At 47.5% G+C, this 27422-nt stretch overlaps 1 protein-coding gene across 1 annotated transcript in view; it reads left to right on the top strand.

Annotated features, from left to right (window-relative positions):
* The window catches only part of ACSL5 (acyl-CoA synthetase long chain family member 5), a 142755-nt gene that overhangs the window by 100274 nt on the left and 15059 nt on the right, over nucleotides 1-27422 (top strand). The window contains exon 17 of the mRNA XM_069611790.1: nucleotides 22837-22980. Coding sequence (XP_069467891.1) covers nucleotides 22837-22980 — 144 coding nt within the window. The remainder of the gene's footprint in view (nucleotides 1-22836; nucleotides 22981-27422) is intronic.

Consider the following 27422-nt stretch of genomic DNA (forward strand, 5'->3'; position numbering starts at 1 on the left):
TTATGGCCCATTTTTTGAACAAATCAAATTTAAGAGTCATCTATCCCATTAATAAGGATACAGCTTTGTATTTAGTATTTTGTTTTTATTTATATAGCACTTAAGTGCTGTACATGGAGCTAAACGATACAGTAAAATGTGATCAATCAAGGTACAAGAAAATTAAGAAGAAATAAGGTGGACCTTGATATGCAGGGGAATGTAGGGACAGAGACAAGAAATAGGGATGGAGAGGGGCAAGAACGAGAATGAGTATATAATGGGATAAGTGAAGAGATACGCTGGAGCAAGATGTCTCACTTCAACAAACTAGAGACAAGAGGGGATATTTATATGGGCCTATCCAAACAATCCTTCCTTCAAAAAATTATTTTTTCAATTGCTTACACACAATGTATTTGTTTATTTATAAACAAATAAATACAAATAAAAACAAATGTGTTTGGGCGGTCCTCTGCCTTTTCAGACTGTCACCATATGGCTGTTTGGGATAGAGTTTTAAATTATATCTCCATCTTATTTCTATGACTTTAATAAATCTTCAACAACTTATCAAAAAATATAGCTTTTTTTCAGCTTAAAAACATTCTTTTTTTAAAAAAAGACAAACATTATTGCCAAATTCAATTGATCAAATATTGAGAAATGTATCTCAAGTTTTTACACTTTTTATGTTCTCCATTTTTACCAATAATATACAAAACATGCAATTTGTTTTTTTTGGAGAGAACCTAACAACAGCGATTTGAACTTCAAAATTCAATGTTTGCGTAGGTTTTAATTTTATTTCTCCGTCATCCTTTTTCTTACACACCATTTATCCCAACATGTTTCATTCCACAACATTCATTCTTAGACACTCATTATTCTGGACATTCTTCAAGGGAATACAATTCAATACTGATGAAAAAACTTTTTATTCACTCTGACAAATTCTTATCAGGTCGATTTTCACCACGGTTCAATTCCTCGCTAGTCCTAATTCTTTAACAGTCAGGGTGACTTTCTGAAAAAACAAACAATAAGCCTACTTTACTTTATATAAATACATTTTAATTCTTACACTACTTATAATTCGTTATAAATATTCAGGGCGGTTCATTCCCTTCATAACTTTCACAGCTTAAAATCTTTGGATGCCTCCCTTCTGACAAATTCCTACTCTTAAATAAGATCTTCTCTATTCCATTTGTTATGTCAATATTCCAATATATGTTTCTTCTGTCACATCATATATTCTAAGGTCTGCTGAGGCAGATACCTGTCCCCTTCCCTTCTAATTTGCCAGTGAAAAAAGGGAACCACAAATGTCAATTGCTATGGAATAATTAATTCTTACTTCAGATTCCAAGAGGCTTAAGGCTTAGTAGTATTTTGCTGTTCCCATAGCTGCATTTCTGCCAATTGCAGTCAAATACTTTGTAAAACCGAGGGAGACATTAGCACACACCTGCTGCAGAAATTCTTTGGCACTCGGTGTTTCAGCCCAGACTCGTTATTCCACACACCGGTTATTGGCAAAATAGGAGAGACAATATATCACACCTGTTACCATCCATCTTTGAGAGGTATTGTCAATCATCACTCGTTATTCCACATATTTATTTTTGCCTGTTAATTAACACTCGCCTGTGGGCCATTTTTTACTTTGCAAGTAACTTTTCATTTTCGCTTTGCAGTTTTTCTTGTAAATCGGTCTCGGGCGGTGCCGGATGCTCTTTAATCACCCTCATTTACATGCAAGTCCTGTTAGAAAACTGAGAATCCGTGCCAATCCTTATTTTCAACAAATCTAATCAGTAACGTCTCAAACTGGCCCACATGGGCCATAAAAGTGGCCCACTTTGACCAAACAAAAATTGGACCATACTAGCATTTTACGTTTTTTGTTCGGGCATTGCCCTACTGACTAAGCCAGTCCGGACCTAACCAAATGCCATTACAATCATTAGCTGTGGGTGTAACCAAATGCGTTCCAAGCTTGGATCCACAGCCCATCACCACCTTTATAGGTCCCCAGCAGAGCAATCCCAGTGCCCCCTGGAAGCTCGGCTGCAGAGCACTCTCGGTGCCCAGCTTGGACCCTGGGCAGCTGATCAGTCTCTGTGCCCAGTTGTGCGAGCGGCAATAGGCTAATCTCTGTGCCCAGCTCTAGCCCTCGCCAATAAATAATCACTGGGCCCATTTTTACTCTCAGCTACAGCCTAATCTCTGCATCCATGTTAAAACGGCACAGCAAACTAATCTCCGTGCCCACCATTAACCCTCGGCAGTAGGCGCGTACTGTCTACGTCACGGGCAGCCCCGTGCTGAAAAGCATTGCCCAGCACCTGTATTTCCGGAGCCACCTCTGTGCTGAGAGTAAGTAGTCTGTGCACAGAACTCAATAAAGCCCATTTCCCGTGTTCATGCAGAAGTGGATAAGAAAAATGACCACTGCGTGAAAGCATCACTTATGGCTGTGAGTGCCGGGCTTCTGCGCAACTGTCCGCCATGCCGATTAACCCTTAGGTGTCCAGGGCCCCTATGCATTCTCGGGGCCCTGACCTCCCACACCAAGTCGCCCCAGCTTCTGTCTATCCTCAGCACTTGCCTCGACTCACCCTCCTCCCCTGGAGGATCGTACTTACCTTGCATTGCACTTCACCTGTTGTTCCCCCTTGAGCACCCCAGCACCTACCCCATTCTCTCTCCCTTCTGCACTTGCACGTTCTGAACACCCACCGGGCATAGTAGGTTCGTCCTCCCCCCCCCCACTCAATTTAATGTATTTATTTTAATTGTTTCTCCTCCCTTGTCCCCTCCCTGTTGCCCTGTGGGCGCTTTGAAACAGTATTTACTTCCTGTATAAGCGCCTAACAAGCAAACAGTAAAATAACATGAAAATAAAACACTCTCTCAGGTGCTTGAGGCTGTAGCAAAGTTGCTGCTAGTGAAAAAACCCTACTAAATCCATACCTCGAACCTCCTACCCTTGATACTGCTGTAGGGGCCAGACATTTAATACGTACATCGCTTCGGTGCACATGAGCATTAAGGCTTTAATTAAAGGCAATGCTTTGTTAAATGTCTAGCTCTTTCGGCAAAGTGCTTTAGAACGCACCTATTTACATACAATAATCCTCCCAACAGAGGTTTGCACTCCTTTGTCAACCTATGGACAAAGAACGGCTCAGTTGCCTTGTCATGACCTAAAACTGTGACCCACAGGCACAAACGAATGGCTGCAGCAAGCGCTCGACCCACTGAGCTATCCTAACCCCTTAAAGAACCCACTGAGCTTTCTTCATAACTTAAACAAACCTTGCTGTCTCAAAGCACCACATTCCAAGTGCATAACTTTGCACTGGTCTGTACGCCATTTCCTTCTCAAATGACTCTATTCCAACAAGTCAACCACATTGAAGTTTTTACCAATTGGATCTTCCAAAAACTGTCCTGTGGGCCACACAGCCAATGCCTCGCATCAATGCACGACGCCTTCCGTGGCCAGGAGTATACCTATTTACTCATAATACCCTGTCAGTAATGGTTTTAATTTGTGATCATCTAAAGTTGCACGTCACTTTCAGTGCACAGGAGCGTTGTTCATTAAGTGATGCCATACCATATACTGACCGCTCCATCCCACAGTGGCGGGCAAGCAACCCCCATAACCAAACAGCACGCTATGCATGTGTTATCCGAAAATACCCTTTTTGTGCAGGCAACCTTGCATAAAACAAGGCCACACTTGTCCCTATCAAAAACCATAGCCGTCTGCGCTGCAAAATTCCCTTTTTGTGCTGCCAGTGTTATTAAAAAAAAAAAACTTTTTTCTGCAACATTTGTGCACCACTCTCTGGTCGGAAGAGGAAGGCTTTGCACCAACAGTTTCCAGAAACCACCACTCACCTCCTGGAAGCAACGGTGAGCTGGGGCAGCACATGGCGATTTTCTAGGCTTTCTCCCCTACTTGAGCAGTGTGGCTCATGGGGCGGGCCTTCCTGAGCGCATCATCATCCCTGCAAAGCGCTTTCATTTTTCATTACAATATCTCCGCATTCGCAGTGTTTTGGCTCTGATTGCTTTTAAAAAAAAAACATATTTCCCAATTTGTGGCCACTTCGTTTTAAGATGGCCGCCATGGAAAATAGCAGCCCTTTATGTTCCATCAGGCATCTACAATCTGCCCGATTGGCTGACAGTGTGCTCATCACAGCAGACCAGCAAGCAAAGCCGGCCCACAACTAAAGAACCCTGTCTGTGTCTGCCTTGGCTGAGGAGTACCAGGAGAGCCATAGACTTCCATCTGTAACTATGATCCGTCCCCCGGACTAATTCCTGGACTGCTCCATTTCTACTGGTTTAAATGCCACCCACGATCACTGCATTCATGAAAGTAAGTTTGGCTAACCTCCATAACTAATCTCTCCTGAGGCATCGTCAGTGCTTTTCACCACCTCCATCCTCACCTAACTTTATTCCTTTCACTGCATAATTACTCTCACTTGTGTTTTGCATTACCTGTGCACCACCTGCATTCCATTGTTTGCTATCTTCACTTAAAGTCTAATTTGAGTTTTTAAAACTAATTTGGGTGATTTGCATTACCTGCGCACCATTGCATTGCACGGTTTGCTACCTCCATTTTTAAAATCAATTACATGTGTATAGTTACATCTCTGTGTCACTCTTCCAATGTAATTCTATTCCTTCTGAATTTCACTTATTCTCTCCGACTCAATCTTCTAGGCCTCCTAGTGAGTTTAACCAGAACTGTGCAGTGCAGTGCTGCCACTCCTCCCTCGCTCCTTGCCTAAACCTCTGGCCTCATATGGCTCTCTCCATCACTCCTATATTCTCTAACTGCTATCCTATCACCTATCCCCCTTCTCTCACCAAGTCTGGCAGGAAAAAGCACATAAAAGACATCCTGATGCAAACCATGGACTTCCCATTGCAGACACCTATGTCAGTGCTTCCTACAGAGAGGTTTTCACGGATATCCCTTTCTCTGTCCCCTCTCCTGATCTCTGGACTCCTCATCTCCACTCTCTCTCCCTCCTCACACTCCTCTATTAACGGTGGCACCAACTGGGAAGTCCTCTTGGCTGGTTTTGCATCCTCTCGTTGCTTCGTTAATGTCTATCACACTGACACCATTCTGGTTCAGGGTCCACAACCCAACCTCCTACTCTTTGACCACATCTTGCCTTCTCTCATCAACTTCCTTCCATCGCCTGCATCTTCCCCTTCTCTCTCTCTCACTCTCCCTCCCTCCTCCGAATGGCATACCACGCCCCTGTACCCCACCTCAGAAAACCTTCAAAAGTGCTGACCACCTCCACCTGGTGACTCTTAATGCCCGCTCAGCCAACAAACACTCCTCTGACATCTGTCTCCTTCTTGAAGACATTGACCTCGACATTCTCGCTCATACTGAGACTTGGTTCAATGCCAGCTCAGTCACTGCCTTTACCTCCCTCCTCCCTGACGGCTTCAAGATCATCTCCAAGCCTCGACCTCACCGCACTGGCAGGGGGGGTTGCCTTAATCTTCCCTGAGTGGGTTCCTGCTTCCACCTTTTCTACTCAGACCTACACCTCTTTTGAAAACCTGGTTTGCAAGTTGGTCACCTCTCCCAACTCCACCCTCACCATTGCTACCATCTACCGGCCTCCATGCGCCACCTCCCTATTCCTCGCTGAATGGGCTGACTTCTGCTCTTCTTGACTTTCTTCCACCTCTTACCTTCTCCTCCTGGGTGATTTCAATATCCAACTGGACGCCCCTGGCTCTGCATCCACTCTATTCACTGCCCTCTGCTCCTCGTTTTCCCCCTCCATTCTCCCTTATGGGCCAACCCACACAGCTGGACACACTCTGGATGCCCTCATACATTCTAACCTCCCCCTCTCTCTCCGCCCCACGTGTCACCCCTCTCTTCTGGTCAGACCTCTCTCTTCTCTACATCCATCTGGGTCCCATTGGCCCCTGACTGCCCCCCCCAAAAAGTCGCACCAACCTCGTTCACTAATACCCGCCTGATGAAACGAGTGACTGCGGCTGTCTTCGCCTCTACCTTCACCCCTCCTAACCCCCCACCCCTGACTCTACCTCTGCCCTCAGCAACCTCCATATTTCCATCGCCAACACTCTTGACATTCTTGCCCCAGTCAGGAGGATCAGTCTGAAACCTACCTCATATTGTAACACTTGGTACAACACTGAATTTGCAGCCCTGAAACGAAAGTGCAGGGCAGCAAAACTGAAGTGGCAAACCTCAGACTCATCCTCTGACAAACTGGCCTGCAGCCTGCTCCGAAGGCACTACAGACCCGTCATCCATGCAAAGAAACAAGCCCACATTCAGGCACAGGTCTCCAGTGCATCCAATAACACGGCTGAACTTTTCAAAATCTGCAGGGAACTAGCCAACCCCAGTGCAGTCTCCTCCTCCCTTTCTCCCTCCCAGGCCTTCTGCAATGCACTGGCCTCACACTTTGCCATCAAAACTCAGGACATTCTTACCACTCTTTCTACACTCCCCCACAACCCATCCCACTCCCCCCACCATACACCCCTCCCTCCTCCCTCCTTTTCTCCTGTCAGACCTGAAGCCGTTACCAGACTTTTCTGCTCTATGAAGATCTCTTCTAAACAGGTCTCCCCTTGCTCATCCAGGACCATCAAGGATAACATTGGCTCTCTTTCCCCTGCTCTCGCTGATTTCTGCAATCACTCTTATCACTGGATCTATCTCCTCCCACCTTAAGCACTCCTTTGTGCGCCCACTCCTGAAAAAAACATCCTCTGACCCTAACAGCCCTGCCAGCTATCGCCCTATCTCCATCACCACCTTCCTCGGGAAGCTACTTGAGAAGCTGGCCTTGCCCCATCTTAACTCCCACACTGATTTTGTTGGTGGCCTCCACGACTGTCAATCTAGAGTCCAAGCATCCAGAGGCATGGAAACTGCTCTATTGAATACTCGTGAAGAACTGCTTTCCTCTCTGGACTCCAACTCCCCAGCTGTCCTTATCCTTCTCGATCTCTCCTCTACATTTGACAGTTAACCATTCCATCCTCATACAAAGGCTCCACAATACACTTACTATCTCGGAACGGACACTGGATTGGCTGTCCTCTTTCCTCACTAACCGCTCTTCCCAAGTCATCCTGGGCCCCTTCTCCTCTACTACTTCCGTCTCAATCTGTGGTGTCACCCAGGGCTCTATACTCTCCCCCCTGGCTCTTTAACATCTACATTGCTCTCCTTGCACGCCTCATCTCCTCTTTCGTCTCCAACTTCCAGTGTTATGCAGATGACACCCAGCTCTCCTTCGACTCCCTTCTGACCACTTGCACCTTCCATAAACCTTGACTGCCTATCTAACATCCAGTTGTGGTGCGCCTCCAATGATCTCTGCCTTAACACCTGTAAGACTGAGATCCTTCCCATTGGGACCCCTGCTCCCTCCTCCTTTCCTTCACTCTGGCCTTCCTCCTTGGGCTCTCCCACGCCACATTCAACTGAAGCCAGAAACCTTGGAGTCATCTTCGACTCCTCTCTTTCTTTCCTCCCTCACTCTTAAGACATTGCCAAGAAGACCAACTATCAGCTCTTCCTTCTCAAAGGAATTCTACATTTTCTCACTTTCCCCAAGAGGCTCTATGTGACTCAAGCCCTTGTTCTTTCTATACTTGGCTACTTTAACAGCCTTCTCCTGAATCTTCCTTCCCCCACTCTGCGCCGCCTGCAGCTTATCCAGAATAGGACAGCAAGACTTATCCTTGGCCTTAAGCCCAGGGACTGCATCTCTCCTGCCCTAAAATGTATTCACTGGCTCCCGGTTGCTGCACAGATTAAATTGAAATCCATCTGCATCATCCACAAGGCTGTCTGGGTCTTCAACTTTACCTCACTAAATACTCTCCCTCTAGACCACTTCGCTCCTCTGACACCAACTCTTTGGGTGTAAAGCGTTTTGCTAAACAGAGGGTATGGGGTTGCTCACTTTCCTCTGCGGGCTCACTCCTTTGGAATAGCCTCCCCCTCGCCCCTCTCCCTGCACCTTTAGTAGGATCTTCTCAAATTCCAGAAGCCCCTTAAGACTTTCCTCTTTTCCTCGTCCTTCCCTCCTTCTCTCCTCTGCTAATACCACAGTGCTGAATCGGTGTCCTTGGCCCCTTTGCATCTTCAGTGCCTTGACCTCCCACACCAATTCTTTTCAGCTCCTGTCTTTCCACAGCGCTTTGCATCTGCACACCCTCCGCTATGGAGTCTCGCACTTACACCTCCCGCATCCCAAGCCCTGTAGCACTCAACATTCCTAGCACTTTGTCCATGGCCCACCAACGGGCTCAGACTCCCCAGCACTTACCCCCTCTTCCCTCTTCCTTTCTGCACTTGCACGTTCTGAATACTCACACAACATAGTAGGCTCATCCCCCCCCTCTCTCTTCCCCCTCTGCTCTTAAATATTGTGTTGTAATGTATTTCTCACCCACTTTCACTCCCTGCCTTCCCTGTCGGCGCTTTGAAACAGTATATTCTTATTGAATAAGCGCCTAACAAGCACACAATAAATAAAGTAAATAAATAACATTACAAAGAGCAGGCTCACCCCTCCCCATACGTTATGGTAATCAAGCTTGTAAAGCGCGTGGTCACCCAAAGGTATCATGGCGCTGGGGAGAGAGAATCCTAATGAAGCCACGGAGACCTAGAAGAGAAAAGTTTTAATGGCCTTCCTGAATGCTAAGTAGCTATGAATTTTCTTTATAGTCATCGGGAGGCCATTCCACAATACTGCGGCAGCCACAGAGAAGGCACGTCCTCCAACCCTGGTCCGTTTATAACCGGGCACCATTAGGAGGTCAGCCGAAGCAGAACGGAGGGACGGAAGAGGTACATAGAATTTCTCCTGATTATATTCAGCTCCTTGGACATGTAAGGCCCGGTGCACAGTGCATAGTGACTTAAACATGATGCGTTGGTTTACCGGAAGCCAATTCAGGGCTCAGAGTACTGGAGATATATGGGCTCCATATGGGGGGCCGGTGGCAACCCGAGCGGCCAGCTTTTGAAGCAGTTGAAGCCGACAGATGACTCCCTTGGGTTGACCCAAGTAGAGGGAGTTACAATAATCCAGCTGTGAGATCACCAAGGCCACCACTACCGGAGCACGCAGAGGGGAAGGTATCATAGGAAGTACCTTTCTAAGTATCTTGAGTTGAAAATGATCCGCTTGACATACGGCTGTTACTTGCTTGTCCATAGACAATGAGGCAGATAGTATAACCCCAAGGTTTTTCACCTTGTCTACCGGGGTGGGCAGGGGACCTAGGGAGAGAGGCCAGAATGAAGACACCCAAAGTGAGGAATCAGGAGGACAACCCACCACCATCACCTCATGTTTGTCCCCATTCATTTTGTGCCAATTGTGGTCCATCCAATCTCCCACGGCCACCAGACATCCCCGCAGGCAGGACGACCAACAAACCACCCGAGCAGCAAGCGCTGTAAGTGTTAATCAGTGCTACACTAAATGGCAGGATTCTCAGATCAGGTGCACATCACCCCCGTTGTTCCCCAGGGGCTGGCGGGGGATGCAACACCGCACTCAATCGAATGGCCATGGAAAGTCCATGCAAGTCAGGCGGACCAGACCGACCCACTCAAAAATGAATTAAATTACGAAATTGCTTCAGATCATCCCTCACCATCAGTAAGCAACTTGTTGCCCCATTACAACCCGTCCGGCGCATGTGATATTATCTTCCCCTGCTACCCTCTTTCTTTTAAGAGGTGGAACACGGTTAACGTGCCCTCCATCTATAGCATGTATAATGGTGCAATGTGCGGCATAATCCGGCCAACACTACTGCCCTCTGGCATTAGCGTACAATGGCAGTCTGCCGAATGCAAAACGTATCCTACAGTACAGCTTAATTTGAGACAGTAACATCAGCTCTGGGGCCCAAATCCGCTCCCAACATCACACGAACACTAAGCACCCGCGCCTGGTCGAGTGGCCCGATGCGTGGCGAATTGAGTTCCGGGACCCCCACAAACCCAGCTCGCATCTGCTCCTGCATCATAGCTCCCGTCTTTACACAATGTATACAGCGCCAGGAAAAACAGCACCCAGGTGGAGGCGCCAGGCGCCAACAGCCCGCATTAAGGCTCCGCCTCCCCTACCTTCCACCAGGGAAAAGAAGCGCAAATGGCTGCCGTCTGGAAAAGCAATCTCTCCGCGTCTCGAGCGTATAAAGTTACACATAACACGTGACATTTGACATTACTCCTGTTTTGCGAAAATGCGTTAAACAAGCCACTATTGGATCACAGCCACGTAGTACTACAGGAATGTACACTTTGTGCATTGCAAATGGGCGTGTGCGCTCCCTTCTTGCGGAACTCATTAAAGCACGTGGAATGGCGGAAGCACATGGATAAAAAAACAAAGCAAAGCAGGAAAAAAAAGGCCAGTTGGTTCTTTGGCAATTTCATCGCCAAGCGTTGGCAAGTTGCCATGCCAACTCCATACCCTGCTCCCAAGCTCCCCTTTCTCCAATACAGTACCAATGGTGTGCTGATATCTGGTGGTCACACCACCAACATTTGCCAAAACCAAAAAGTGTGATCTCTTGGAAGCAGGGCAACCTTGGAATATCTACAGCATTAATGGAGCTTTACAGTCAAACTGGGTGTTGCCCATCATTTTCAAAAAGATTACACCACACGGAAGCATCACATATGGGAATTATCTGCCGCTTTGGGGTCCAATTGGGAATTGTTCAGAGTCAGGGCAATGAGCAATGCTGGAAAAGGCAAATGAGACCCGCTGGAGAGGTCTTTAATTAAGCAGGCAGATCAATTAACCAGCTGTGCTGGCAGTCTCCATTCGTTGCCAACACAGAGGGGCTGACAGAGTCTCCTGTGGGCCAATTTAATACACTAAACATGCTTTGGAAAAACACCGGCTCTGCCAATTACTGCACCCGAGAGCATGGCCGGAGTACCCCCACGGCAATCAGAGAGGGTGAGGCAGGACGTGTTCACTCCCAGGCATAGCCGAGCCGTCTCTGTGATCTGATTAAGGAAATGAGCGAGAGATGAAGAAACTGACACAAGAAACACGTGTTCTCGTGTGTTAAATGACTATTCCTGTGCCTCAGTGTCCGCACAAAAGTCAACTGCCCAGAGGGTCCCCACTATTTAGTCAACAGCTATTGGCATGCCGGGCTTTGTAGTCCATACTGCCGGTCAGATAGCACAGCGAGTAGAGTGCTCGCTTTGACATCCTTGCAGAGCCCGCCGACGAAGGGTCGAATCCTGGCAGGGCCAAACTCGGCTTTTTATCCTTCCGAGGTCGATAAATGAGCACCACACACTGTGGGTAATAATAAGCAGCGCTCAGATGCCTGAGGGTTGGGTTCGTAGCGCTGTATAAATGCTAAATTATTATTATACTCTTTCATTATGGGTTGGTCATTAGAAGTTCCAGAATGCAGTGCTATTGAATTTACCCACAATGGGCCTCATTGAAAGTTCAGCGGTAGCCTTGCCGGTAAAACCGGCAGGCTTCTGCCGAACGTGCACATTTTTCCAGCGCCTGGCAATGGGGAAATACAGCCCTGGTGGACCCTGTATTTCTGCATTGCCAAGCGCCGGAATGCATTATTCCCCATTCCCATTTGAGCCCCATAGGGCTCAATAGGATTGGGGAGGCCGGATGCACCGGCACCATTCGTGAATGGTGCCGGTGCATCCGACATGGCCTGCTCGCGGGTGCTGTTCCGCCCGCCAGGTCAGACCTTGCTGGCGAAAAGGCACCCACTAGCAGAACTTGTAGTTTGTCGGTATGGTAACAACGGTACCGGCAAGCTTACCGGAACCGGTGTTACCGGACTGGCAAACTTATAATGATGCCCAATGAATAGCTGAAGGGGCCCTGTGACGTGGACCAGCTTAAAAGTTGTGCTTTCTCCAAAGAAAGCAAGCCATTCATCCAAGCTAATCCTCCAACCTGATCGTGAGAACCAAAAGCCCCACAACCGTACATAGACGCCAAGTGCTCTATTTCATGTGTCACACCTTCAGCCAGTCCTGATGTTTTAGACAGTAGCAGAGTGCATGCTGGGACATGTGGGCTCTTAACTATAAATCTAAAAAAGCAAATGCATGTCCCAGAATGCAAAACGATGATGGCTAAAAAGCCAGCACAGTGTCACGGGCCATCATTGCAACTTATGTCAGTGAATGGCCCGAGCAGCAGCAAGTTTCCTAAATTCAGGACGTTAAATGTGCACTTTGCAGCATGCATGTTACAGCCTGCCTTTCTTGGTGCCCTCAGGCCGTCACCTCTCTCAGGCCTCCTGCAGTATCCAGCAACATTACTATCACTTTGTTGCCTTCTTACTCTGGGTTCGTCTACATTAGCTCCTTGCTGATAAAGGGTGATTAAAAGCTTTTCAAATGGTTGTTTATTGTTTCAGCTCCAGTGGCTTTCTGTGCCATGATAATCTGCAGCTTAACACCCTGACTGCATTCCTTTGTCTCCATTCTAATTTTAGCACTCCACGAGGGCCTCTGACTTTACCCAGCTGTAGGCCACGGGGTCTCAAACATGTAGAAATGGGTTCTCACCAGGTGCCCAACGCCATTGAGCTAATCAGGCTTAAGCCCCCTGCCCCTCCGAAATGTGAGCCGAGGGGCGGGGCTTCCGCGCATAGCTTTTTGTTAGTCAGTTAAGAGGGAAGAGAAGCCTTTCCTGAAACCCGCTGCTGTAAAGTCTTACTGTGTTTGTGCAGAAACATTTATTTTCCCAAACGCAGCAAAACCTTAAAGCTGCTAGTTTCAAGAAAGGCATCCCTCACCTCTCTACCAAACAAACATCCAATGCACACATCAGGTCCCTCCTCACGGATGCGAGTGTTATATGTTCTTTCACTTCTGAAGCCTGATGTGCACTCCTGCTTTTTGTTATGTGTGCAAGGAGTGTGCATGTAACGTATGTGTAGTGTATGATATATGGGGGCTGGGTCTGCATGTAAATGAGTGCGTGTATGGTGAATGGGATGTTTAAATGAAGGAGTGAATATGTTATTTTGTGTTTGTTTGTACTTATGTTGTTATCGCCTCATAATTGCAAAACAAAATGCAGAATGCACATTTACTCCACATTAGGCAGTAATAAAAATGTGCATCCCATTACACCATACAAGGGGTGCAGGGGTGTCACCTGCTCCAGTTGTACGGTATGATGGGTTCAGGGGTTACGGGGGTATCCCCTGCAGTCACAAGGAAGGGATTGCAGAAGAAACACGTAGATGTTCGATCTATCGGATTACTGCGCGGCTCCATTTTCGCATTCGTCCACCACCCCTGAGACACTCACTTTCATGATGGCGAACCCAGCTAGTGGCGTTAACCTCAACTGGCCCATCACGCCAGAAATCCTACTCAAGCCCTCACCTCTGAAGGTACCTTAACAGTAACACTTTGCCTATCGCCATACCTCCATCCACCAACCCTTATCTAAACACCTCTGCCTTATGGCTAGAACACTTTGCCATGAAACCCATACTCAATCAACCATGTGCCCTGCACCTAAGGAACCCTAGACTGGGCTCCAGATTCCTTCAAGTAGCTCGCCACAGAAGCCCATCAAGACTTTGAAACCTCCACCACACAGCCAGCGACACTGTGGTTCCTTCATACCCTCTCCCTTGCCCACTCCTGATCACCCTCCCCACACTCCCAAAGATACGCTGATTAGGGGCGCCCTGGTTAACGCCAGGTTCTTCCCTGCCCACGCACTGGACATCGCAGACTCTATCACTACCCAAGATCTTGACTTTCTGGCCATATCTGAGACATGGTTACATGCAGCCTCTGGACCACTATTATCCCTCGCCATACCTACTGGTTATTCCATCATTAGATGCGACCGCAATACCACTCAATCGAAAGGCGGCACAGCCGCCGTTATCCACTAATTTTTACTAGGCCCCAGAGCCATGCCCATTCAACAGATCCCATCAGCAGAGCTACTTGCAGTCAAACTTCCCATCTCTCCCAACCAAACTGCCATCCTGCATCTCACCTATAGGCCGCCTGGACCTGTCAGCACCTTCGCTGAGGACATTATATCCTTACTAGTGGATACATCTAAGACTAAATCTCAAATTATCCTACTGGGTGATTTTACTCTGGGCTTCCAAGACCCTAAAACCCTAATGCCATGGACATTACCAATACTCTAATGGACATGGGCTTCCCCCACCACATTATTGAACCTACTCCCATCAAGGGGAGAACACTTGATTGGTTAGTTGATTCAAACTGCAGCATCAATCTACAGTCCAATTCACCCTGCCCTTGGTCAGACCATCACACAATTACCTTTAATATCAAAGCTAATGACCAAGACCCCAAACATGATATTGCCCCTGCCTTGCATACTAGAAACAAAAGGGACATAACAAATGATAAACTACTCCCACTTATCATCCCACTCTTAACAAAGCTTCTTTATCATGCTCTGACCCCACAGTACTAGTTGATATCTACAACCATGCTATGATCAAAGCAATGAACTCCATTGCCCCAATAAAACTTTAGGAAACCAAAACCACGTGCACATCTTCACTCTTGGTTTACGCCACACTTGAGTGCTACGAAAAGAAAAACGAAACGTTGAAGCCATCTGGAAAAGTCATCCTACTGATGCCAACAAGGACAGCCTCATCATAGCATCCCTTAACTACAAAGAGGCTATCTTCCAAGCAAAAAAAGACTCCTACAACAAGCGCATTATGCAAGCGGATTCTAACACCAAAGAGCTGTTCAAGATTCTGAAAGAACTTGAATCCCCTGTAACTCCCCCTGACTCTTGCACCAAAGATAGCGTATGGTGTTCAAACATACAAAAAGCGCTCCTGGACAAAATCTCCACTCTCCAATCCAAAATCAACGCCAAACAAAACTGCCTTCAGGTAGACCAGCGGCTCAATCTCCCCACTAGCAAGAACACCTGCACCACTCCTACCTATAAACCCTTCAGCTTCTCCCCACTTACCATCACTGAGGTTGAAAGCATAATTAACAAACTCAAACCGTCCAACTGCCAAGGCAATACCTGCCCAACCCCTATAATTAAGGAGGCCACACATGATCTAGCCCCTTTTATCACTGCCTTGACAAATTCGTCCTTCAAAACAGGCATCATCCCGGACAACCTGAAGGATGCTTGGGTCATCCCCCTTCTTAAAAAACCCACTCTCGATCCGAGCATTCCCACGAATTATAGGCCCATTACCACTGTCCCATTCATGCTCAAAATACTGGACTGAGCTGCCTATCTGCAGATCCAGGACTACTTGTAATCTAACAAACTCCTTGACCTTAGGCTTCCGGCCTAGGCATGGTACCTAAACTGCCCTCATTGATTTAAAAACTTAGAACTCAGAACTCTTTCCTTGATAATAGATCTATGCGGGTATTCTCCCCGTCAGCATCAGCCGAGCCTTCACCCAACTGCGGTGTCCCTCAAGGTTCTTGTGTGTCACCGACACACTATAACACGTTCACCAAACTACTTTTCAATATTCTTGATTATCGGGTGTCACCTACATTAATTACGCCGATGACACCCATATACTCATCCCTATCAGAGGTGACCACGCAGCAGACACTAAATCCTTGGATGACATCTATCTGGTTGTTCAGGCGTGGATGGCACAACCTCAATGATGAGATGGAACTCCTTATCCTCGGATCCCATCAACGTCTTAACAAATTAGATCCCTCTTTCAAGTCGTTCACCATTGACGGCAACACCATCAAGGTGTCCAATGACAGTAAAACTTTAGGCATCTACCTTGACTCTACACTATCATTGTCTAGACAAACCAATGCTGTTCAGCATCTGCTTATACGTGTAAACTCATCACAGCTTGTAGACCCTTCCTGACTACTGCTAACTGCACCATTCTTGCGAGAACATTTATTATGTCAAAGATTGACTATTGCAATGCCCTCTATCTAGGGACTATTCAACGCAACTTAAATAAACTTCAAGTCACACAGAACAATGCTATCAGAGCTGCCCTAAATATTCTGAGGAATCAGCACATCTCTGACCATAGACGTAATCTACACTGGTTCTCGGTAGCGCAGAGAATCTCCCTGAAACGCGCCCCCTCTGCCACAAGTGCTGGCCAGCCAGGCGCCCATAAACCTGGCCAACTGACTCTCACCCCACACCTCTACCCAACCGCAGAGAGCTGCCCAAGCCCATTGCCTCTCCCTTCCCAGGTTCAAGCTTCAGAAAGCTGGCAGGGTGAGTTTCCCGGTCCTAGCTACCAAATTGTGGAATACCCTGCCCAACCCTTGTAGAGCAGAACCCTCCTTTCAATCCTTCAAGAGAAAAGCCAAATTGTGGCTCTCTGCTCAAGACATTCGCGTTACCTAATACCCTGCACCTTGATGTTACCTTTGCCTGGCATGCACTGTGATTTCTTTACTGTAGGTTATCTGCATGGAATTTTGTAACCCTGTATGTATATAGACCACTCATTCATTTTTTTTTATTTCATGCTTCGTACACTCCACTTTGGTTATTTACCCTGTACTCTGTCTGTAAATGTCTCATTGTAATTTAAGATATGCGCCCAGATGCCTTTGGGTCAGGCGCGCTATACAAATAAACAAAACACAAACACAAATTCGGAATATCCGTATACAGTATTTTGGCCGCGCAGTAATCACATAGATGGGGCGCTACCATTTGATACTTGGGCTCCACACCAGACAACCATTGGGATAGACCAGAGGGGGTGGAGCATCCACGTTTGCCCCACCCAGTTTCTGAAGTGGCCCCTCCCATCACCAGTTAGCCCCACCCCCTCCCCCAACGCGTCTGAAACGTAGGTTTCGTTGCTCCACTGGTCCTCACGAAACCAGACACATCTTCCACTGGTCCTGCAGGAATGGCTGAAGGTTTCACATGTGACCTCGGACCATTTGCTAGGTGTAAACTCAAAAACAGCAGTGTGAATGGAAGTACAACCAGGGGAACACCATGCATAAAGTTAGGAAATGGACCGAAAAAAATGCCCATAGAATATATAATATATACTAGATTGAAAGTTACTCTATGTCTGCAATGAGCAGCTGATGCCGTCATGCTTTTTATATTGTTATTATAGTAGCAATACATGCTGGCCTTTACTATAGCGTTTCAGGCCACAGTTCTCCTTCTAAGCACTATAACCATTGTTTTTAGTATTAGACAATGTAATGGCACTCGATTGACGGGCCCCACATTAATGAAGAGCTGAGTCATGTTACTGCATTTGGAAGCCCACCTCAGTCTGGGCTCCAGGTGCTTCCCTGATGCCATTTACTCTCTTGTCACTGAAATGGCCTGGACCAGGCTCTAAAAAAACTTAACAGTTGGGCTGCTGTGGAAGTCCTGCATCCGAGTACGTGTGGAGTATGCAGGTCTCGCCACCGACTACCACAAAATCAGCAGTGGGACTTGGGATAGCAGAAAGGCCGCTCGGTCCAGGTGACCAGGAGAGGAGCCAGATAACCAGTTTGGCTACAGAGCGCTATTAGCTCACGCAGGTGGTAACAGTGCGCAGTATAAGAACCTTTAACATAACGGTGGAACGCACTGCCATTTTGTGAGGTGATCGGTGGTAGAGTGTTTGGGCTCTGAATGCGAGGGATCGATTACCCTGCAGGGGAGGAGATAGAGACCTATTTTTAACATCTCTCCCAGCCAGATGCCCCTTCTGGGAGTATGAAATGTAGCCCCATTATTCCCATGGAGATTCTAGGAGCTATTATTGCTCTACTGAAAAGGAAAGCACCATCTGCCAAAATATTAGACCTTCGGCCAAGTGCTTACACAAAATATAGGTCTTTCCGAAGACTGACATGGCTGCTACCTGAACACAATTTCGCAACCTATTTTCCCCTTGAATGCAAGATGTTTGACAAGGTCACGGCTTCCATAATCAATGCAGTGCTACTATCATTGGTGTGGGAGGATAAAGCGGGCGCTGTGAAGGGGCGATAATACTCAGATAGCGCTAGGATGTTGTTCAACTTAAATCATTGGGCAAATAGCTCTCAGAAACCCATCACTGCGCAGAAGGCCTTTGACCGGGTTGAATGGGAGGACCGGAGATGGGTGCTATGCTGGTTTTGATTTGGTCCCAATATGCAGAGAATGATCAAAATGCTCTACGCTGCGCCGTTGGTATATACAAATGGCGCCCTCTCTGAGTGCTTCCGTTCCACCCAGGGCAGTAGGCAAGATTGGCCAGTGTTGGAGCGGTTTTGTCACAGACCTTCGGTGAGTGGCGTGTCAAGAACGATCAAATAAAAACAGGGTATATTGGTAACATAGATGAGCAGTCAGGCTTTACTCATAGGAGGGGATGGGCTGGAACCAAAGTACAACTAGCCCCAGACATTTCTACGTGATTACAGATAATACGTAACAGAGAATGCTTTTTCAGCGAAAATAATAACGGTGAAAAAATATTTAAATGTACTTTTTTTGTTGGTCCCCTAAACCACTGGTTTCTCGATGTGCTTAAACCAATCCCACCCCCATTATTGCCCGTTTTACCCCTTACCCCAATCTCTATTTTTTTTTTAAAACGTTTGATTTTTTTTTCTCTTTTGTTGTTTCTCTGTTATGTCATTCTCTGTAATTGTATTCTCTATTATCACTGGATATTGCCCGAGACACACACATAATAAAATACACCACACAATACACTGTAAAGAAATCAATTTATTTAGTATTGCATTATGATTAAAAACAGTCAAATAAGTATGTGGGCACATACACGAAAATGCAGCAGTTTATCAAAAATCAACAGTAAAACGATGAGAAACAGCACCTACCATATAGGAGACTATTTTTACCTATGAGTACTAGGTCCCCGTGCTTTAAGTGGGCCGCGGCCAGCTGGGGCAGGGCCCTGGCAGTCTCTGAAAAGTGGGGCCCTGCCCGGGCCCCCCAGTCCCACCACAACATTAGCAGGACACATTAACCCACCACAGCCGCAACGGGCGATGTGCTCGCCATTTTCGAGTCAGGCAAGCTAACAGAAGTGCCAGCCAGCCGCAGCTGTGTCTGGCTGGCACTTCTATCAGTCACTGTAACTTCCTCTTGTGACCCCTCGCGCCTGCATAGTACACAAACCATAGTAAGGTATGCATACAAATATATAAATTCTTACATGCATTTATAAGTCTGCTTGCGTAGCTAACTATGGTTGGTATACTTTTTAGGCCACGCCCACCTTGCAAGCCACGCCCCAAAAGGAGTGCCCCCCTCCTCGATTTCTTACCCCACTTAAAGTCCTGACTAGGTCTATAATAGTTCCTAAAAAGTGGAGAAACGAGGGGTTGCAGGATTTTACCAAACCGACTCAAAGGCCCATACAATAGACAGTAAAATCAGGATGACAATGCTGGGCCTGAAAAGGTGCCAGTTCACCCTTAGAAACTGGTAGAGAAATCTGACCACTAGTGGCTATTGTAACACTATTCATTTCTATTAGTACAGAGTGAACTGCAGCGACTTTTTTTTAAAATATCAAAACCTAGCAAAACTGTAAAATTCCACTTGTTGTCCTAAAAACACCAGGGTCCTATGGGGGACCTGGGAAAAATGTCTCGGTTCAGGTAAGTATCTTAGTAAGTCCATTAGAAGTTTAAAGAGTTTCCAAAGCTTTTCCCATAGGATTGAATAGGGCCTACACCCATTGGTTGGCCGGGAGTACAGGGAAAAGTAAGGTAAATTCATCTTTTACCACACAGGTGCAACAGACGAGGCAATCAGCCAGAGGTGACACCCAAAAAGAGTTCCAGCCCAGGGTTCGAGAACCAATGGGGAGGGAGACTGGTTGAAGAGGAAGCACATAGCCGACTCCAGACAATGGCAATTGACCACTTTTGATTACAAGGGACCCCTCACAACAGGATCAAGGAGGATACCAGGACAAGAGGGCCCAAGGACAGGTACTCACATCACTGTTTGAGGACAATCAGCCCAAGAGCGGTGGGAGAACAGTGAGTTTGGGCACCACATGTAAGTCTGGCTAGCCACGGTTGCAGACTTCAAATAGAGTTGACTCAAATTCAAAATCCAGCAAGCATCTAGATGTCCAAAATGAGCAACAAGCAGAACATCTGGGAGGACGAACCAGGAGACAGAAAAATAAGCATCCGCAAAGGCAGTAAAAGAGGCGAGTAAGAGCCCAACCAAGGTTCCAAGAGCAGCAAGTGCCAGCCATCCAGCCAGCAAGAAACTCTCCCATGATCGGGGCAACAGCATGAGGTGACCCAGGACATCCCCAAAACAACCAGCCGGCAGAGCCGCCTCTCGATATCCAGCCCAGGATGACTCCCCGCCCTGAGACATTTGGGCCTGAAGGATGGGTTAGGGAGGCAGCACTGCAGACAAGGAAGATGACCCACAAAGGGACAGCCAGAGCAGCCAACTAGGAGAAGGGCAGTAGGGGAAGGAAGAGACTAGGATGGGATTCCACCAACGGAGAAGGAGATAAAGAGGTTTCTCTGCTCCAGCCATTATGGTGTCACCAGTGTCCCCACACAGCAGCAGCTCATCTTCAGCAGCAGTGTTCTAGGAATTCGGGTACAAAACGGAGAAATTCACAATTCTCCCTACTGATAACACAGTCCCACAGGGGCCGGACTAAGCCAGCCCTCCAATCCCATCACATCACAGGAGGGCTGGCCTAGGCCAGCCCTCCAATCACATCACAGGTCAGAACAGAAAAGAAAGTCTTTTAGCCAGTCAATGGGGCTGACCCTAAAAGCCACCAAGCACACAGTCACTCCCACACTGGATGTAGGGAGTGAAGTCTAGAGGACTTTAAACCAGTGTACACTAAACTGAAACCCAATGGACCTTTGTGCACGCTGGATTGGCCACCAACAGGAACATTTCAATTTTGGCAATGACTCGTGGTTCCATTAGAGAAAGAAAGTCCAAAATTAAACAGCCAGGAGGAGGGCTTAAAAACACATCAACATTCCAATGGCTAGTAAAGTGGCAAAAGAGGCTATAGCCATGGTGTAGTCATAACTAAATCACAGGTGACACGACCCTACTGCACATAACACTTTCCGGGTCATACATGTGTCTAAAATAAGGTGCTGAAAAACACGCCTGCCCTAGAATCCATGTGGATTACTAAGGGCAGCACACAGTGGAAGTCCCCCTGACCACAAAGGTAATGTCCGAACACTAAGGAAGCCAGCAAAAAGTCATGGGATCCAGAACCCGACACATCAGATTTTCCCCTCAAACCCTCTGCAACTCATCGCCTTGGAGCCGCTGCTCATGCGGACTACGAAGGATCCGTCAGTCAAAGCAACACCCTAACAATTCTGCATATGCAGGTGATGGTTTTGTGTAGGTCACCGAGACCCGAAGATTCAAGTCTAGCCTTAACGTCTACGATATCTGAGTATAGATGGATTTCTAGATTCAAGGCTGATTGGGATAAACCTGAGATCCTGCCGCTAATCGCGCTTATGTTCCCGGTAAGCTGCAGTCCCCTCCAACCGGCTTGAAAAAACCCTGTATTAGACAACTCAGCATTCATTTCGACACTAAGACAGATGATACTGGGCAGCTCAATATTACACACGTATGATTTAATGCAATATCACATCGTGTTCGCCACATTACCTTTCTGGATTAGTCTCTATTCTTGAACATGGTGTAATGTCATCAGAACCCTTATACATCTTACAATCTTCCTTCTCATCTTGGCAATGTAATGGCAGCTTCCCTCATATGTAAAGCCCAGGCCTCGTAAGAGTCCCTATTTTGCTTGGTTGCTATGCGATGTACCATTGTAGGCATCACTGTCTTGACTTCTATGCAGATGTGGTTGATTAATGATGAATATATTTGCTGTTCATTTTATTAGATTAATTTCTGTACTGATCTCATTCAAGATCCATTTATGTAAGAAAATCTTAAACTATGTTTCATGACGTTTAACTGCATGTGATTTTCCATTTGTTTTCTGGTAGTTGTAGTTTTTATTTGTCAAATTAGAAACTACAGGTAGCAGAATGCCAAATAAATCCAGGTCTGGTTAAGCTGCTCACACCTGACAAGGGGAAACTTGAGCTAAGTGTAATACACTCAGCCACCCTCTCTTTATAATGTGGTATTTACCTACATAAAATACTAAAATGGCACATCTGTTGTGTATTTATTTTATGTAAGGCCAATTCTTCACTCAGCAGTTGATGACAGGGTCAAATACTCTTGTAAAACTTAAAAATTAAAAAGTATTAGTATTGCCCAGTTCACCTTCATGAGGATTACCTTCATCCAGTCTGTCTCTTAAATCAGCCTCACTTTGCATGCTGGGACTTGTAGGTGCATAATTAAAAGGGAAAAATCCTGAATACAAGTCCCAGAATGTAAGCTAAATCCCAGGACTGGAAGAAGATGGTTGTTATAGCATGAGGCCAGGCTGCAGCTACTATATTTTGTAGTATTACCTCTCCCTACCTACAAGTACAGATAGAAAATGTGGCGCATGCAAGGTACACGCCGATATAGGTATGTTTTCATGATTGAAGCATTGCTCAGACACACTGCTCAATCTCAGCTTTGGGCAGCAGGTCTATTCCTCTAGTTTCTCTAGTTCTAGGGTGTGGATGTCTTCTTGCAGGTCCTGGGATGCAGCAAGTGGGCACGGGTCAGGGACCCCCTGCATGCTTGTAGGCCCAACAGTCCCCATACTAACAACTTTGCCTCTTTGCAGAATGGCACCCTGCAGATTATTGACCGGAAGAAGAACATCTTCAAACTGGCGCAAGGCGAGTACATCGCACCAGAGAAGATCGAGAATGTGTACATCGGAAGCGCACCTGTGGCCCAGATTTTTGTGCATGGTGACAGTTTGCAGGTAATCAAGCTACCTTGTTTGATGCATGTACCCTGCTTTGATTCCACTCATTCAGAAAACCCTGCCATTCAGGAGCCAGCCAAGACCGTTCAGCGTTACTGGCCCAAGCCTCGAGGTAAACTTGCCGGGTTACATGAGAACCTAAACCCGCTCAATAGCTTTCAGGCTGCTATTTAAAAATGCCTCTTTTTATGGACTGCTAATGTCACCTGACCAATAGAAAGATAACATAAAACCCACCCCTATCCTACTGCCCGAACTTCCAGCCACCAATCATGCATGCTAATTCACAGCGCCAGCTAGTCCTGACTTTCTAGACAAGAGCACTTTGCATTCTGTGACATGTAGTATTACATAGGTCATATGCTACATCACACGAGTACCATGTAGTAACAATGTCCTATGTAGTCCTGTGTTAGGTTCAGGCCTATAAACCCCTGCAGGTAAAATGCTGTTGGCCAAACGGTCCAGGCTAGCTGAAAGTGGCCCCACATGGAAAGGCCAAAAGTGGCAGCTACCAACCTAACATTCTTCACTCCTCTAACTACACATATATACTATATGTGCTGTCCTTTAAGCACACATGTGGTACCTGTGATCTTTTGTAAATCCACAAGGGGACCTGAGCTCTCACTGTTTGTGAAGAAAATGCAGCACAGCAGGAGAAGCCCCAATGGACACCAATGGAAATATGTGCTTGAGACCCGCCTGTGAATAGTTTCGACCTAGAACATGGGCAACCCCTGAGGGTGAGTATATCAAATAGCCCACCACCCCATAAACCAGGGGTAGGTAGTCACAGTGTTTGCTCCTGAACATCGGTTCCAGGAGAGCTGAACAGCATGGTACACACGAGATTTCTTTTGTAGGCACAGTTTGCAGGACACAATTTCCCAGGGGTTTCACACCCGGGCCAAGAGTACCGCCAATAACCAAAAAGAAGACCAAACAGCATTCCCAGAAGAGAGCCCCCTCAAGTCAAAAGCAAAAGTAACTGTGAGGAAGACTAGAGTATGGTGGGAGAACATAGCAAATGAGGTTCAAGTGGCTCAAAGGACAAAGGCAGGGTACGCAACGGCAGATGATAGTCCCTCGAACAGGACTATATTCGGGTGACTACTGAAGACAAGATGAAGTGGGGTGTTGGGGTCTCAACACCCTTCCAGGTGACAGGAATGATCAGCACCAAGGTGGACACCCTTGGCGGTAAACGGCAGGAAGCAGAAGTAAAACAGCCTGGAGACGGTCCTAACACAAAAGGCCTCCCCCAGCACACACAAGAGTCAGCAAAAAGATTGAGGAAGCTCAGGCAGGACAATCAGGAACCAAAAACCCAAACCGGAGATCAGCCAAGGACACAGCATTCAGCCAGTATGAATATATCTGAAGCATAACCAAAAGTTGGTGGCTGGAAGATTTTGAACAAATCATAACCACGGGCACAGGTCTGGGGAACCCACCAGACCATTGTTTTTTAGTCTGCCAAGCCAATACAGAAGCGGAAAACATTTACAAATCAGGTCTGGTCCCACCCCAAAAGGGGCAGTCCAGGCTGAACTGCTAGTTCACGTACCTTGGACATGAGACCACAAGCATCCCCAGTATGGCTATATCTGGTCTTTAAGATGCCGCAACGTCTGGAAAACGTGGGAGACTCTCCAGCTGGTAACTAGACCTACAGATTCTGAAAATTGCACTAAAGAACTCTGAGCTTTGGTTTAGGATTGCCCCTTAAGTACCACCACTGAAAGGGGCTGGCCTAATGCAGCCCACCAATTACAATAAGGGATAGGGATGAAGGGTCAGGAGATCCGTCCTTGTGGTTGGCCCCAAAATCTGCCACTCAACCTAGGTCACCCCTAAAGGATGCAATATGGAAATCCGAATGGGAACGACTGGTATAAACCAGTCAAAACCAATATGGAGGCTGCACACTTGCTGAAGCCAAAACGAATTAACTGCTGCCACCAGCCTACATTGTAAAACCAACGTACTGTGATATAATCACCGTAGGGCACAAATGGGGAGCTTAAGAAGCAACCCACGGACTGGGAGCCTTCTGGGAAACCCTGGACAATGTATTCAAAGTGAGTGAAAAAGGGTTGCATTGGCAGGGGGTCTTCATTAGAAGTCCCTCTGACCACCAAAAATAGGCTAGTGATAGGCCAAAAATAAAAACAGGGAAAAGGCAAAATGTTGAGGCGAAACTAAAAGAGCATACAGGATTCCCACAAATGAAATTCTGTCTTCACAGTGATTTCAAGTTGTGCACCCTCTCCACAGATGCCTGTTGCATGATGTGGTCGTCTCTGTGACATCCCGAGTGTGCCCTGGGCATGCGCGAGCCTCGTTTGGGCCCGCGCATGCGCAATAAAATAAAGGAAGTCCGTGCGGCAGTGGCCGCCGGGTGATGCAACCGGCAACATCGTGTCTGATTCCTCTGTGCATGCGTGTGTGTGTGCACACGTGTGTTTGGCCACCCACACTCCGCTGGGCCACACAACAACTGGCGACGAGGCAGGATGCTGCATGAGCGCTCGTGAAACACATAGCACGTTGCAGCAGCAACGTCACGGCGGATGAGTCACGGACCCGGCGGGTGCATTCCGGCGACGTTTAGAAGCAGGAGCACAGTGGTAGCGGCCTGAGAAGGTGCTTGTGTGCCACTAGCTCCATTTCGACCAATTTTTGGAATTTCTGGCTATCCTCCACGCCCAGAGGATGACCCATTGAAGGCAGGCACCACACGAAGGGGACCTGAAAGCAGCAAAATTCAACAAGGGGGCCATCACACGCAGTAAGAGAAGGGGAGGTACGTGCAAGACCCTCCAGAGTCAAGTTTGCGGCCTCCAGCTCAGCAGGAGGTGCCTGTGTGACCTGTGATCATGTCAGACAGTGAGGGAGAGACAGAAACTGCAGCGGTGGCGGCGAGAGCACAACAGGGAGCCTTGCTACCCATGCAAGAATTTGATGTGTCAGGACCCCCTTCGAAGTTGGGCCCAAGATGGCGGCTTTGGATCAAAAAACTGGATATGTACTTTACAGCAACAGGGATTAATGATGACAATGCAAAGAGGGCCACTTTGTTGTACTCAGCAGGCTTAGAGGTTTTACGCATTTACGAGTCCCTCAACTTGCAGGTAGACACATACGCCGAGGTGAAGAAGGCGCTGGAGAACCATTTCATACCGCTCTCGAATGTCGATTACGAGAGGTTCCTCTTCTGCGGGGAAAAGCAGAGAGAGGAGGAGTCGCTCGACCAGTTCTGTGCCCGGCTTCGAATGATGGCCACCTCTTGTCGATGGGACAATGATGAGTGCATGATACGTAATCAGGTTCTACAGGGTTGCAGTTCCAGCAAACTGCGGAGACAAGTGTTAAGAGAACCAGGCTGGTCCCTGCAGCAGATATTGGACAGTGGCAGAACATTTGAGCTGGCCGAGTCCAGAGGTGCGAAAATGGATGCGGCGGTGCGTTCAGGAGCATCGGAGGAAGCATTCGCCATGGGGAAACGGTCGATGCCTAGAGACAAGTGGGGGCAGAGAAAGCAGGAAAGTCGCTCGACTGCAGGGTCCGACAGCATTTGCCAGCAATGCGGCTATGATCTGCCCCACTCAGAGGAATGTCCTGCCAAGGACAGGTCATGTGGCAGATGTGATAGACCTGGCCATTATGCCCGAATGTGTCGCGCCCCCGCCCCGGTGTCAGGGCAGAGAGGCCCAGCCAGAGCACGTGGCGGTGGCTCAAGAAAATTGCGAAGCATTGCGGCGTTGGAGCAGGAGATACAGAGGCTGCACATGGCAGAAGAGGAGGAGGAGGAAGAAGAAGAAGAAGTATTCTTCATCTCAAACATTGCTTCAGGTGACAAGAACAAGAGACAGCCTAAATGCGTAGTCGACATCCAAGGGGTGCCGACGCAAGTGCTCATCGATACCGGTGCATCGGTCTGTGTGCTGGCCGCAGACCACTATAGGCGGATTCCGGGACCTCCGGCGCTATGTACATCAACGGCCAAGATCTTTACGTTTGGAGGGGACACCCCCCTTCCCATTGATGGCGTGTTTATAGCGCCCGTGTCCAAGGACGGTATCACCATAAAGGCACGTTTCTTCGTTACGGACGTGAGCCACCACTCGTTGCTCAGCTGCGCAGCGTCCGAGGCCCTGAATTTGGTCCATTTCACGATGGCAGTCTATCAAATGGACATCGAGGTACTGTTAAACAGATTTACAGGCATTTTGAAGGGGTTGAAAGCACCACAGGTGCGGCTGCACATTGATAATACGATCAGGCCGACCGCCCTGAAGCACAGGCGGATTCCGTTCCACCTGAGAGAGAAGGTGGAAGAGGAGCTTTGCTCGCTGGTCAACAATGACATTATTGAGAGGGTGGAAGGGTCGACACCCTGGGTATCCCCCATTGTAGTGGCGCCAAAGCCGAAG

This window comes from Ambystoma mexicanum, chromosome 8 (genome assembly GCF_040938575.1).
Source record: "Ambystoma mexicanum isolate Mex_15411 chromosome 8, UKY_AmexF1_1, whole genome shotgun sequence".
In the NCBI taxonomy this organism is placed as follows: domain Eukaryota; kingdom Metazoa; phylum Chordata; class Amphibia; order Caudata; family Ambystomatidae; genus Ambystoma; species Ambystoma mexicanum.